The 12,780-nt window shown below is 41.6% G+C and overlaps 1 protein-coding gene across 1 annotated transcript in view; it reads left to right on the top strand.

Annotated features, from left to right (window-relative positions):
- Positions 1 to 11,677, top strand: part of VSTM4 (V-set and transmembrane domain containing 4) — a 94,132-nt gene extending 82,455 nt beyond the window's left edge. Inside the window, exon 8 of the mRNA XM_056130476.1 lies at positions 10,588 to 11,677. Coding sequence (XP_055986451.1) covers positions 10,588 to 10,713 — 126 coding nt within the window. The 3' untranslated portion in view covers positions 10,714 to 11,677. The remainder of the gene's footprint in view (positions 1 to 10,587) is intronic.
- The last annotated feature ends 1,103 nt before the right edge of the window (positions 11,678 to 12,780 follow it).

Raw genomic sequence — 12,780 nt, 5'->3', positions numbered from 1 at the left:
TAGTTATTGATCTGTTGCTGTGATAATGGTATTACCCAATTGAACTTCTGACATTGGAGAACTTGCAGTGGCTGCAATTGCATTTTTCTTTTATTCCTGCAGCTTAATTCAACTTGCACATCCAACTGTGGACTCTCTGAGAAATGTTGTTTGGCAGAAGTCTGCATTGAATGTTAAATCTTGCTCCTTTTCTATCCCAGTGGAAGTTAACTTTTGGCTTCAATCCTGGAAACACACCTACAAAATATTCTCAGAAACTATCCTTGGGAACTTGAAAGAAGTATGTTCTCCAGAGGAGTCAAGTTTCTGAGTTCTCTGGGCCTGAATTTCCTGGCTATGACCCTTTTACGCAATTCTTCACTGTGTAGACAATTTGTCATAGTCACCACTTTAAAATGTGTGTGTGTGTGTGTGTGTGTGTGTGTGTGTGTGTGTGTGTGTTTTGGGGACAGGAAGGGTGCTTCATTTCCAAGGAGGAGATCCAGCTGTAAGCTGTCATTTGCTCCACCTTGTCTTACATGGGCAGAAGGAGGGTGGATGGAAGACTTGGTATTTTCAGCCCTGAAGTTTACGTGCCCACTTGGTTTCAACACAAGACCGGAAGCATCCCTTCCTGCCTCTAAAAATTGGTCTTCGTGATAATCCTTTCTCATTTCTTCTAAGGGGAAGATGTGCTGTGTGGAGAGTTAATTTAGCTCAGCATATGTCAGAGAGCACATGAGCTTATTTAGGATAGGTGAGTTACTTTCAAAGAGAGACAGGTAGTCACTGGCACACTCACACCTACTAGAATGGCTACAGAAAAACACATTGACAGTCCCAAGTGCTGACAAATGTCCCAAATCATGAAAACCTCAGATATGGCCACTTAGACAAAGTTTTGAGCAAAGTTTTGGCAATTTCCTAGAACATGAATCCTTGACTTTTATATAGCTAGAAGGCAAACCCCCACTGAGAATTTCGAGTAATGAACATGTGCAGAATCCTACACCTAACTCTGTAATGCAGTGCTGCTCATGAGAGCCTCAACATTTAAGGACTCAAACAGCCATCAGCAGGTAGACTGAAAAGCAAACAGTAGCCATGGCATGCCATGCAGTGCAGGTTTGCATTGGAGACTTGCAGCCTTAGGTTGAGATCACTGCAGTCACATGTCTATCAAGCAGGGTGGACCCTTCAAAGGCTTCTTTCTTCAGAGACTAGAAACTATGGCTGCTCACTGTTTTCCTTCTCTGATTCTGAATTGCCTCCTCATCTCAGGACATCTCCTCTTCCAGGGTCAGCATGAATTAGCACCCACTCTGGTGACCACAGTTGACCTTGATTGTCCCTTCAAACAACCTGGCTTATGGTAGTCATATTCTGAGGTAAGGGGAGTTAGAGTAACAACACATGAATTTATTTATTTATTTATTTATTTATTTGATATTTTTGGGTATACCCAGAGATGCAAGTGGTTACTCCTTGCTCTACACTCTTAGCAGTGCTAGGGGGACCATATGGGATGCCAGGGATCAAATTCAGGTCTGTTGTGTGCAAGACACTGTATTATCACTCCAGCCCTAACATGTGAATCCTTCAAGGATGAAACTCAGTCACTGTCACTGTCCTCCTGTTGTTTATTGATTTGCTCGAGTGGGCCCAGTAACGTCTCCATTGTGACAACTGTTACTGTGTTTGGCATATCGAATATATCATGGGTAGCTTGCCAGGCTTTGCAGTGTGAGCAAGATACTCCCAGTAGCTTGCTGGGCTCTCCAAGAGGGGCGGAGGAGTCGAACTTGGGTTGGCCATGTTGGCTGCTTGCAAGGCAAACACCCTACCCACTGTGCTATCGCTAACTCAGCCCATAATAATTAGTTTCCTAAAATCTGTTCCTGTCGAAAAAATGTCCAGTTTTAGTAGTTCACATAGTGTTATTGGTAGCTCATAAAGAATTCAGAATGTATTCACATGGATGACATTTTAGCTGACTCTCCAGAGAGTAAAAGATAACACACAAATAATCTATCCGGCACACACATTTAGCATCTTCTGCAGGGTAGGCATCAAGATGCCAAAATGATTTTATACAGCATTCATTTAAATCCTCATTTGTATCTACAAGGGTGAATCTAAGTATCACTGGTGGAATTGACCGAAGGTCACACAACTGACCTTTGAACTTGTAAAATCTTAGCACGCTGAAGGTTGTGTGTTCATGGACTCTCTGTCTTACTGCCCGCATTTGGTGCTCTTGAGCCACTGTGTGTGGCCTGGATCGGGACGGTTTTGGCCAAGGGCAGACAAAGGAAGAAACAAGGGCCAGGCTGGTCGGTATCAATTGTAGTTTATTCCAGTCCTCTTCACTCCTGTCTCTCCTCTGCCTCCTTCTCTCCTGGGCCCCAATATGGAGCCCCTTCTCCTTCTGGCTCTGGATCTCTCGAGCCTGAGCTCTCTCACTTCTGATGGTTCTCTCTGAGCTTACAGTCTTAGTTTATATAGCAATCACATAAGGCGGTGACACAAAGATGGGTTGAATATTGACAAATCAACAATGAGAGGTAAGACCACTCCTCCAGGAGATTAACTCAAGGATAAAATCTCATCTAAAGAGATTACTCCAGATTACTAGGAGATCCGCTCAAGGGTGGGATCCTAACAAGGGTGTGTTCTTTCCTCAGCTAGTAATCTACTTAAATAGTTGTAGTAAATCTACTTCTAATATTTCTAGCAATGTTATTCTGTGTGAGCAAAGTAAGAGATATAAACATCTCATTATACATTCTGCAGTCCTCAGGCCAGGTTAGTTTTCCTAACCCCAGCAGGGTCCTAGTCTCATCGTTACTTTGGATCATGACAGCATTTTTTCATGATCATGCCCTCAACTTATAGATGAGTATCGTGGTATTTTGGCCTGGCCCATTTCTATGCCAGAGTAGCTCACAGCTTGCCCTGTGTCCATTCAGTCCCTCTTCAGGACCCTGCTTTTGGGGTGCTAGGAACTAAGGGCAACTGAGTCCAGAAAGCAGATGCCCGGGAGTAAATATTATTCGGAGTCAGTCAACTCCCAAGTTGCAAAGCATAATATTAACTGTCTTCCTGTGTCCATACAGAAAGGACATTACTTACAATACAAGTTCATTGTCCTGGGATGGATGTGACCCGATAAAGCTAAGCTACCTGAGGAAGGACAAAACAATATTATCCTACAGCATTGAAGCCAAATTTTTCCCAAAGGGTCTGTGTTCTATAATTAGCCACTCACCAGTAATCCTAGGGCCACTTTCCTTACTTCCTTTCTGAAGACTTTCATTACACCAGAATTGGAAAATTTTTCTTCTGTTCCACCTTTGATGCATGGCAGTTTGTTCATACATGAATCTCCCCCTTTCTTGCTCATTTCCTCTGACCTGAGAAGTATGTTCTCCCAAACAGGCAGAAAATGCATAAAAAGTGGAATCGAAGGCATAGAAAACTCAGGGGTTTAGAATATGTGAGATACCAAACAGTTGGGGCCAAATATCATCTTTCTATATGAGAATCTTACTGGAGAGAGAATCTAACCAGGAGGGAGGAAATAATGTAATTGCTTTTCATGAGTTCATGAGAAGGTTCTGGAGCTTTTTTCTACAAGGCTATTAGAACTTTCCACCAGTCCATCAGTTTGGTACATTTGATTTTCAGGGTGTTTGTGGTGGAGGATGGGCCACATACGACTGTAGCCTTAGTGTACTCCCAATTCTGTGCTTGAGAGTCACTCCCAAAGACACTTGAGAACCATGCAGTGCCGGGCATGGAACCAGAACATCTGCATGCAAAACAAGCACCTTAATTCTTGAGCTGTCTCTGGCTCCAAATTGGTTCATTTCTACTGTTTGGTAATTCCCCATCTGCTCTCTACTGAAAAGCAAGTATTAATGGAAAGTTCTTGTCTAAGTCTATAAATCATATGATCCTACTTTCTTTCTTTTAGGGTTTATGTGGGAATGGAGTGGGGCACACCCAGAGGTTCTCAGGTATTAATTACTCTTGGCTCTATGCTAAGATTTCACTAGTAGTGCTGCTCATGGAAACATATGAAGGCCAGAGATTGAACCGGGGTTGTCTGGTTGGAAGGCTAGTAGATTAGCTCCTGTACTGCCTCTCTTGCTCTGTAGAAATCCTACTTTCTGTCTTTCCCTTTACTTTCAGCTCTGTCCATAAAGCTATGTGAGAGTGCTGGTGAACAGCCAGTTCAATATTATTTCAGTTTGTTCTGTTGAGCACTAATGTCCTGTTCTATTGCTCTGTGCTTCCAATATTCCCAAGAACTGAATGAGAGTGTAAAGAGGACCATCCTAAGGGCCACAGGATACAGGGAACCAACGGAAGGTTTTTACCAGTTATCTTCAGAAATCCACTTCCTGCCCTCAAGTTCTTTAATTGCCACAGATACTAAGGGAAATCTCTTCCTCTTAATCCAGAAAGTCTGGATTGTCAAGATTGCAGGCAGGACTGAAATACAGGTGGGACTTTGTACTAGTCCCCTCACCTGCTCTGTACCCCTGAAATCAGCTGCTTTATGTTATTGACTTCTGGTTTTATGAGCAGTACTATAGTCATACCTAATCTTACTGACAGACTGATAATTTTCTCTATCTACCTTTTGCTCAGTGCACCCAAACCTTCCACTGAAACCTCATGCAAAGAAAGGTAGCTGGACGAAAATTGGTGGGCAGTCTACATTACCCCTGTTTTACTGGCCATTTAGAATTAGAATTTAGAATTTATTTTTAGTTAAACAAGCTAGGAAATGTGATTAAGCACATGGTTGATGGTCATAGCCAAGTGTGCATGCCAATAAAACAATGGGTTCTTTAAAGGTGCCAGGGATTGATATTATGCATCGTCTGTTGGAAACTGTATACACTTCACAATTTGGGGCCTCCTGTGTGCTGCCTCATATCTTCAATCAAATTATTATATTCCAGAAATATGCATAAGGGAAATGATTCTACACATTTTATGGTGGGTTGTTGCTGGTAGCAGTAATTGAAGTACCTTTCCACTTATGAAAGTACTAATTTTATTTGTTTTTATTGCTTTTCTAGATGCAATTATTTATTTAGTGTGCTTTGGCTTTATTAAATTATGTTTACTATAGGAACATCATAAAAATGTATGAAAACAACACATCAGCCAAGCCAGCCTGGTGACCTGTATTGAGAAAGCTAGTGTTATTTTTCATATCCAAACATAATGGAATAACTTAAGAATAAACAGATAATCTACCCTAGAAAACAATGCAATTTCAAGGTAATATAATAAAACACCTGGACAATATGATTTCATAAATCTTGGTTCTAAAATTTACATGAGCTGGGTTTTACTTGTTTATTTGAGGACACATGGCATTTCTAAATGGAATCATTATAATGTGAAATGTAATTAAACCAAAAGGCAAGATGTAATCAGAATTTTTGTTGACTTATAATATATGGATGACTAAGAAGTAATGTATAGACTTTCGTGTTAGAAGGCAAGCAAGAGGCTCTCATTGCTATGTATGATCTTACCTTTGAAATTTAGGAATGGCTAGACAATTTGGGAGGGTCTATTGGGAAGGGAAGGGAAGGGAAGGGAAGGGAAGGGAAGGGAAGGGAAGGGAAGGGAAGGGAAGGGAAGTCCTCCCAGGATCTACCCTAACCTCCAGCTCCAGTTTGTTTTCTCATCACAGAAAAGAGGGGCTTTTGTTCTGGTTATTATTTTTATTTATTTTTTAATCTTTTTCCACTTTTTATGCATTTATGCAGAGTAAAGCACTGTGATTTAAAAGTTGGAGCTGGAGTGATAGCACAGCAGGTAGGGTGTTTGCCTTGCACGTGGCTGACCCGGGTTCAATTCCCAGCATCCCATATGGTCCCCTGAGGACCACCAGGAGTAATTCCTGAGCGCAGAGACAGGAGTAACCCCTGTACATCGCTAGTTGTGACCCAAACGGCAAAAAAAAATAAAAATAAAAAAAAGAAAAAGCTATTCATAACAGCGTTGTTTCAGACATACAAAGTTCCAACACCAGTGCCATTACCACTGTCCCCATTCATCCACCAGAGTCCCCAGGTTCCCTGCAACCCTTCAGCCTCTCCCCTTGGCTGCCATTTACATTGTAGTACATCATTTACTACTGGTGAATATAGTCATACTTTAAAAGAAACTTTAATTAATGTAAATTATTTATTTGTGCTGAATTTTACTGAGATAATCAAGGCTGTAGCATATAGTAGCAAATATCCAAACAAAGGAACAGCAGCATGACCAAATCAAAACACGAAAAGCTGTGCAGCTAAAATGAAAATCATGTTCTTTAATGACTAAAAATCAGTGGCTAGCTTTTATATCTCTAATTATGAGATTTAATTCATGAAAAGATTTTGTTGAATGCATGGGCTTACGCCCAATTTTGGGAGGTACCAACTAATGTAGATAACAAAAAAATGAGTCTCTTCTACTATCCAGTTTACTTCTCTAGAGGGAGCTATAGGTACTAACAAAATTAACTATAGGTCATAGGTACTAACTTCTGATTTTCCATGTGGGTTTCAAGACACCTAAAATATCCACATGAATATTTATTTGCTTACTCAAACATTTACACAAATCACAGTGAACTTCACTCACCCCCAGCGAACAAGTAGTTCCATCATTCTTTATAAAGATTGCAGCGCTTATCCCCATTGTGTAAACCCCCCAGTGTCCTCTGATTATCCATTGAAATGTTTCCTGTTTCCTGCCTATGTTAAGGAATGCTCCTGTTGCGGTACTTAGCACACTAGCTAAAATTGGAAACAACCCAAATGCCCAAATACAAATGAAGTTGGGGTACATATACACAGTGGAGTACTATGCAGCTCTGAGAAAGAAAAGAATCATGAATTTTGCAGCAATGTGGATGCTACGCCAAGGATATCATACTGAGTGAAGTCAGTCAGAACAGTATTCTAAGCCACAGAATCACAATTAAATTTTTTTGTTTTGAAAATTTTTTTATTTAATACAGTAGTTCACAATATTTGATTAACAATAAAAAAATTAAAGAAAACACTTCTTTCAAAAAGAAGTTTTTATGCAAGAGAACATTTCACTTAATCACTTAATCACTTAACTTCCCGTTAGTCATCGATTTGCTCGAGCGGGCGCCAGTAACGTCTCCATTTGTCCCTGTCTCGTGCTAGTGTAGCCCAATGGCATCTGTTCGCTCCGGGAACATGAAGGGCCTCAAACCGATCGTTCATGATCTTGACGAAGAAGTCTGACCATCTGGTAGGTGGGCGGCCACGCGGTCTCTTGACATCCCGTGGAATCCAATCAGTAACAGCTCTAGTCCAACTGTCGTCTTTAAATCTCATTACGTGACCAGCCCATCTGATTTTCGACACCTTGGCAAATGAGACAGCGTCCCTGATCCTTGATCGTCTACGGATGTCAGAACTCTGGATTCGTTCTCTCATTTGAGTGAAACGTGATATTCCAAGCATAGCTCTTTCTATTCTTCTTTGGGAGACCTGAATGGCGTTCTCATCTTGTTTGCGTAGGGCCCAGGTCTCTGAGGCATATGTTAATGCAGGAAGAACAGTGGAATCAAAGAGATGTGCCCGGAGCCGGAGGTTCTTCGTCCTCGCTATTTCTTCGACGTTCTTGAAGGCGTTCCAAGCCGCTCTCTTCCTCCTGCGCAGCTCGGGTGCCAGGTCATTTGTCATGTTGACCTCTCGACCTAGGTACACATAGCTGTTGCATTCGGAGATGGTTGTTCCATTGAGAGCGAATGGGGCGTCAGGAACAAGGCTGTTTCTCATAAACATTGTCTTTGTAAGATTCAGCTGTAGTCCTACCTTTCCACACTCATGGTCAAAGTCGGCCAGCATTTGTGCCGTTTGGCTGATGTTTGGTGTTATTAAAACAATGTCATCAGCAAAGCGGAGGTGGTGTAGTTGCCGACCATCTATCTTCACTCCCATTCCTTCCCATTCCAGTCGTCGCATGATGTTCTCGAGGGTGGCACTGAAGAGTTTCGGTGAAATGGTATCACCCTGCCGCACCCCTCTCTTGACATCAACGATCACTTCTTTGTAGAATGGTGAGATCCTGGTAGTGAATCCGCAATACAGCTCACGGAGGATCCTGATGTATTGGGCATGAATGCCCTGATTGGCTAGGGCTTCAGTGACCGCTTCCGTCTCAACAGAATCAAAGGCCTTCTTTAAATCAATGAACGTTAAGCAGAGCGGCATCTTGAACTCCCGAGAAACCTCAATGAGCTTGGTTATTGTGTGGATATGGTCGATGGTGCTGAATCCTTTGCGGAACCCGGCTTGCTCGCATGGTTGTCCTTCATCTAGTGTTCTGCCAATCCTATTCAGGATGACTCGAGTGAACAGCTTGTAGATGACAGACAATAGGCAGATCGGGCGATAGTTGCCAATGTCATGGATGTCTCCCTTCTTGAACAGTAGTACGGTCCTGCTGGTCTTCCATTGGGACGGAACCTTGCATTCAGACAGGTAGCGAGTGAAGAGCCGAGCCAGTGTATTGATGAGTACTGACGGCAGGTTCTTCAGGTGTTCAGGTCTGACCTTGTCTGGGCCGGGTTCTGTTTGTTTCTTTACCGACGAAATGGCGTGTCGGATTTCGGAAGGGAGAACATTGGAAACGACATACCCATCCTGTGGAATTTGGTATGTCGGCAAGTGGACATGGCTATCGAAGAGATGGCTATGGACATGGCTAACGTCCGAGCTCGCAAAGCAGTGCAGAGATGCGATCAAGGAAGACCTCAAAGAGAGAAGAGCAGAAGTACTGGTAGATGCGGCAGAAGCCGGGAAAAGTATTCGTAACGCCTGCCTGTCCTTCGCCAACTATAAGACCAAGATGACTGCCCTCCGACGTCCTGATGGATCCATCACATCCTCCAGAACGGCAATGGAGAAGATTATCCATGACTTCTACTCAAGAGAACATTTGTATAATAAAAAACAAAAATAAGTTATAAAATATATTTTGTTTTACAGACTAATTCTTTTTCTTTTCTTTCTGAATTTAAGAGAATAAAATTAGTGAGATTTTCTTAATTGTTTATGGTGCGATGCCCAGAATCAAACTCAGATTTCCTGCATGAGAGGCAGTGCTCTGCTGAGCCACACCCACAGCCCCCTAAATAAGGTTTTTAACTTGTGGCCTTGTTATCAGAATGGTCAAGACTCATTTCATACATAAGAGCAAGAGCACCGTTGTATTCCCTGTCCTGTCAACTTTTTTGTTGTGTATCTAATGTTCTCAAGGATTGTTGGTCATTATGACTATTGAATAAATTATAAGCCCTTGAATGAGTTGTAAATAATTTCTCCACATGAAAATCTATATATTTTTAAACTGTTGTTTTTGAATTTTGTATCAAACTTTGAAATACCTCCAATCCACTGAGGGTTTAGTTTGTTTAATTTTCCCACATATTCTTATAGCATTTTTATAAGATTATTTTATGTGTTAAAAAAGTTTTCATTTATCTGGAGTAAAGAATAAAGTAGGAATTTATCTTTCTTTCAATTAGCCATCCAGGTATTCTAATATCATTTATTGAAAATTAAATTATCAAGTTTCATCTTAATTTATTTTTCAGATTTTTTTCAATGTCCTCCAAACACAAGGTTTAGGATATTTTAACTAATTCTACTACTTTTCTGTTAACTGATTCATAGTCTAGTTGTAACTTTATTAGTTCCATCTTTTTAAATTTTGTTTCTTTTTCTGCATGTTGGATCCATTTAATTCATATTGTCTAAATTTTCTAGTATATTATTAGACAATTATAATTTCTAATAATATTAAATGTCTAATATGTCTAATAATTACAATTGTTCATATATTATGTTTAAATTGTCTAATATATTAGAGTTATAATTTTTTGATCATTACAGTCTTTATGTTCTAATTAGAAATATGTCTTTGATTATTTTAAAGATATTCTCAAATTTTATTTTATGTAATCTAAATCTTTTAAGCAATTTTTTAGTTGGTACAATTCTAATTTATTAATTTCTAATATATTTTTTGTTACAATCATCTTTTAAAATTAAATTTATTAATTTAGGTTGTGGGGTTATCCACTCCTGTTAGTGCTCAGGGGACCATATAGGATGCCAGGGATTGAACCCAGGTTGGCTATGTGCAAGGCAAATGCCCTACCTACTGTACTATCACTTTAGCCCTTTAAATTTATTAATTTCCAAGATATTTTTCTGTCACCAGTTTTTGCTCTTTGACCAGAAAGTGGGAGTTAAATTATTCTAACTATTCAGCATTAAACTTTACTTTGTACCTTAATATTTAATCATGTCTTGTTAGTGTTGCATGTCAACTTGAAAATACATCTTTTTGAAGGCACAGTGTTCCAACTAACATTATGCGATTTATCATATTCTGTTCCTTAGGTTTTTATCTTTAGAACAATTTCTGGCCTATCTCTTCCCCCTTTGAATTCCTACAGTGCTCTGAGTGCACACAGCTGATGAGTGAATGGATGGTATGGAGTTCCCCCTTGATGTTGAAACTGTGCTCTCTTTTGTTTTCCAGCCAAAAATTGCCGAGGAGAACTTGACCTACGCCGAGCTGGAACTGATCAAACCCCACCAGGCAGCCAAAGGTGCCCCCACCAACACGGTCTACGCCCAGATCCTCTTTGAGGAGAACAAGCTGTAAACACGCATCTTTGCCCACGGTCCTATTTAATACCTGCCACCCCAGTTATTTATGAAACTCTGGAAACAAAGTCCTTATTTTTGTATTTTCACTGGTGCCTTCTGTGTGGTGGACGGGAACCCCCTTTCCGACGCTATTCAGGTGCCTTCCAGGAGGGACACGGCTGTTTCCCCCCAGCACAGGGCCGACTGCTGTTGGAAAACTTTCTAGGGCCCAACTTCAGGCCTGAGCCATGAGGGCTGAGACTCAATTCTGAGTGTACCCAAAAGAGACTTTATGCTGAGCCAGCCCCTCTTCACATTCTCTTCTTTCTCTGTTTTAGTTTTTTTAGCCTTAAAAAATAATAATCTTTATTTTAATCTTCTACTCTTCCTGTACCAGTGATAGCAAACTCATAGTCTAGGGTAGAGGAAATGCCATTACAGGTCATAGTGTGACAGGGTAGATGGGGGAATATTGGTTTTCAAGAATCAGAAAGCATGGGAGCCCCCGAGCAGAACAGAGCGGGATGGAGCAGAACAGAACCGAACAGAGCAGAGCAGGAAAGAGCAGAACAGAGATGAGCAGAGCAAAACCTCAGAACAGAGCAGAACAAACCGGAACAGGGCAGAACAGATACGGCACAGCACAGCGCTTATTACAAGGAGGCACTCAAGAGAGCATCTCTTGTTATAGATGTGCTGGCCCCAGCACTGTGAAGATAGTCAGGCAAAGAGGGAATCCGAGGTCAAAGCTCATGGTGAGCCCTCACGGGACACCCCAGTTGCCCACTTCCACATCCCCAGCCCTCTATTGCATACCCTTTCAAGGGCTTCAGCCCTTCAGCAGGTGAGGCCTCTCCTGGTGAGAAAAATTCCTGTCCTCTGAGAAGTTTTTCCCTTATCCAAACAGAGCAGGATGGCTGGGGCCCCTTGACACACAGGAGGAAGCAGACCTGCAAACAGGGCTGAATTTCCTGACCCTGACTCAACGTCTGCCCTCAGGGGAGTGTTCTGGCTCCTCAGGGATGGGACAAGTGCAAACCTGACTGGACAAGGGTGGCCTGGAGCCATGAGGGCCACAAAGTGCCTTGCCCAGCTCAACTCTGACAGTGAATTCGGATCTGCTCTTGGCTGGTGAGTGTCCCGCAGGGAGGCTCAGTGGAAGTCGGATCCAGTCTAGGAAAAAACTCTCCTGTAACCTGTGTTGTTATGGACACTTCCGATGCCTAAATGCACTTGTCGTTTTTACCGCACACCACAGAAATTGTTGCGTTTGTAATGGATTATGTATATATGGTAAATTATATATTTTAAAGAGAATTGGGTGTGATTTTTCTCCCTCTGTACAGTCATGTGGACTTAGTTGTGTTTCTTATCCCCTGAGTGTCTCAGGCTCCACGTTGGTGTATAGTTGACTTAACTGCTCCTAGAGTTCTTATAATGGGATCATGAATATTGCAAGAGTCTAGACACCATAAATTGCTACACAAATTCACTGTGTTAACAGTCATGTGAGAGTCAGTCTGTATTTGCAGAAGGAAACTGTCTCACTATTTCAGGCTCTCATTACAATAGCTTTAAAAAGTAAATATTTATCCTTGAGTTGAGTTCTGTAGTAACACTTCCAAAGACTCATGATAGCTTTTGAGTGCTTCTCATGACTTCCTGGAAAGACTCCAAATTGGAAACAGATAATGATTTTTCCAGATGCAAAAAATAGCCTGACTTAACAAAGAGGAGATCATTCTCACTGGCCCACACCTGCCTCTCATTCCGTCCACTGCTCCCGTACGTTAAAGGTAAGGCATAAAGCACACAGCTTTTGAGAAAGCGAGACCTCTTGGGAGAATTCACGACACTTCCAGAGCATCTCTTTAGGAGAGAAACGCCATTTGGATCACCCTATCCTGGTTTACTGTGGCAGTGTTGCATCAGAGCATGGGTGCAGGGTGTTTTGAGGGAAGAGCATGCTTTCTTGATGTACCTGAAGAGCCGTTATGAGTTTGAGGAGCCCTGGAGGTACAGGGTGGTAGTCAGTAGTGGGGCATGTGAAGAGGATGAGACAGAACAACTGAAACAACTGAAA

This window comes from Sorex fumeus, unplaced genomic scaffold, assembly GCF_029834395.1.
Source record: "Sorex fumeus unplaced genomic scaffold, SorFum_2.1 ptg000078l, whole genome shotgun sequence".
In the NCBI taxonomy this organism is placed as follows: domain Eukaryota; kingdom Metazoa; phylum Chordata; class Mammalia; order Eulipotyphla; family Soricidae; genus Sorex; species Sorex fumeus.
This window is presented reverse-complemented; position numbering and strand designations above follow the sequence as displayed.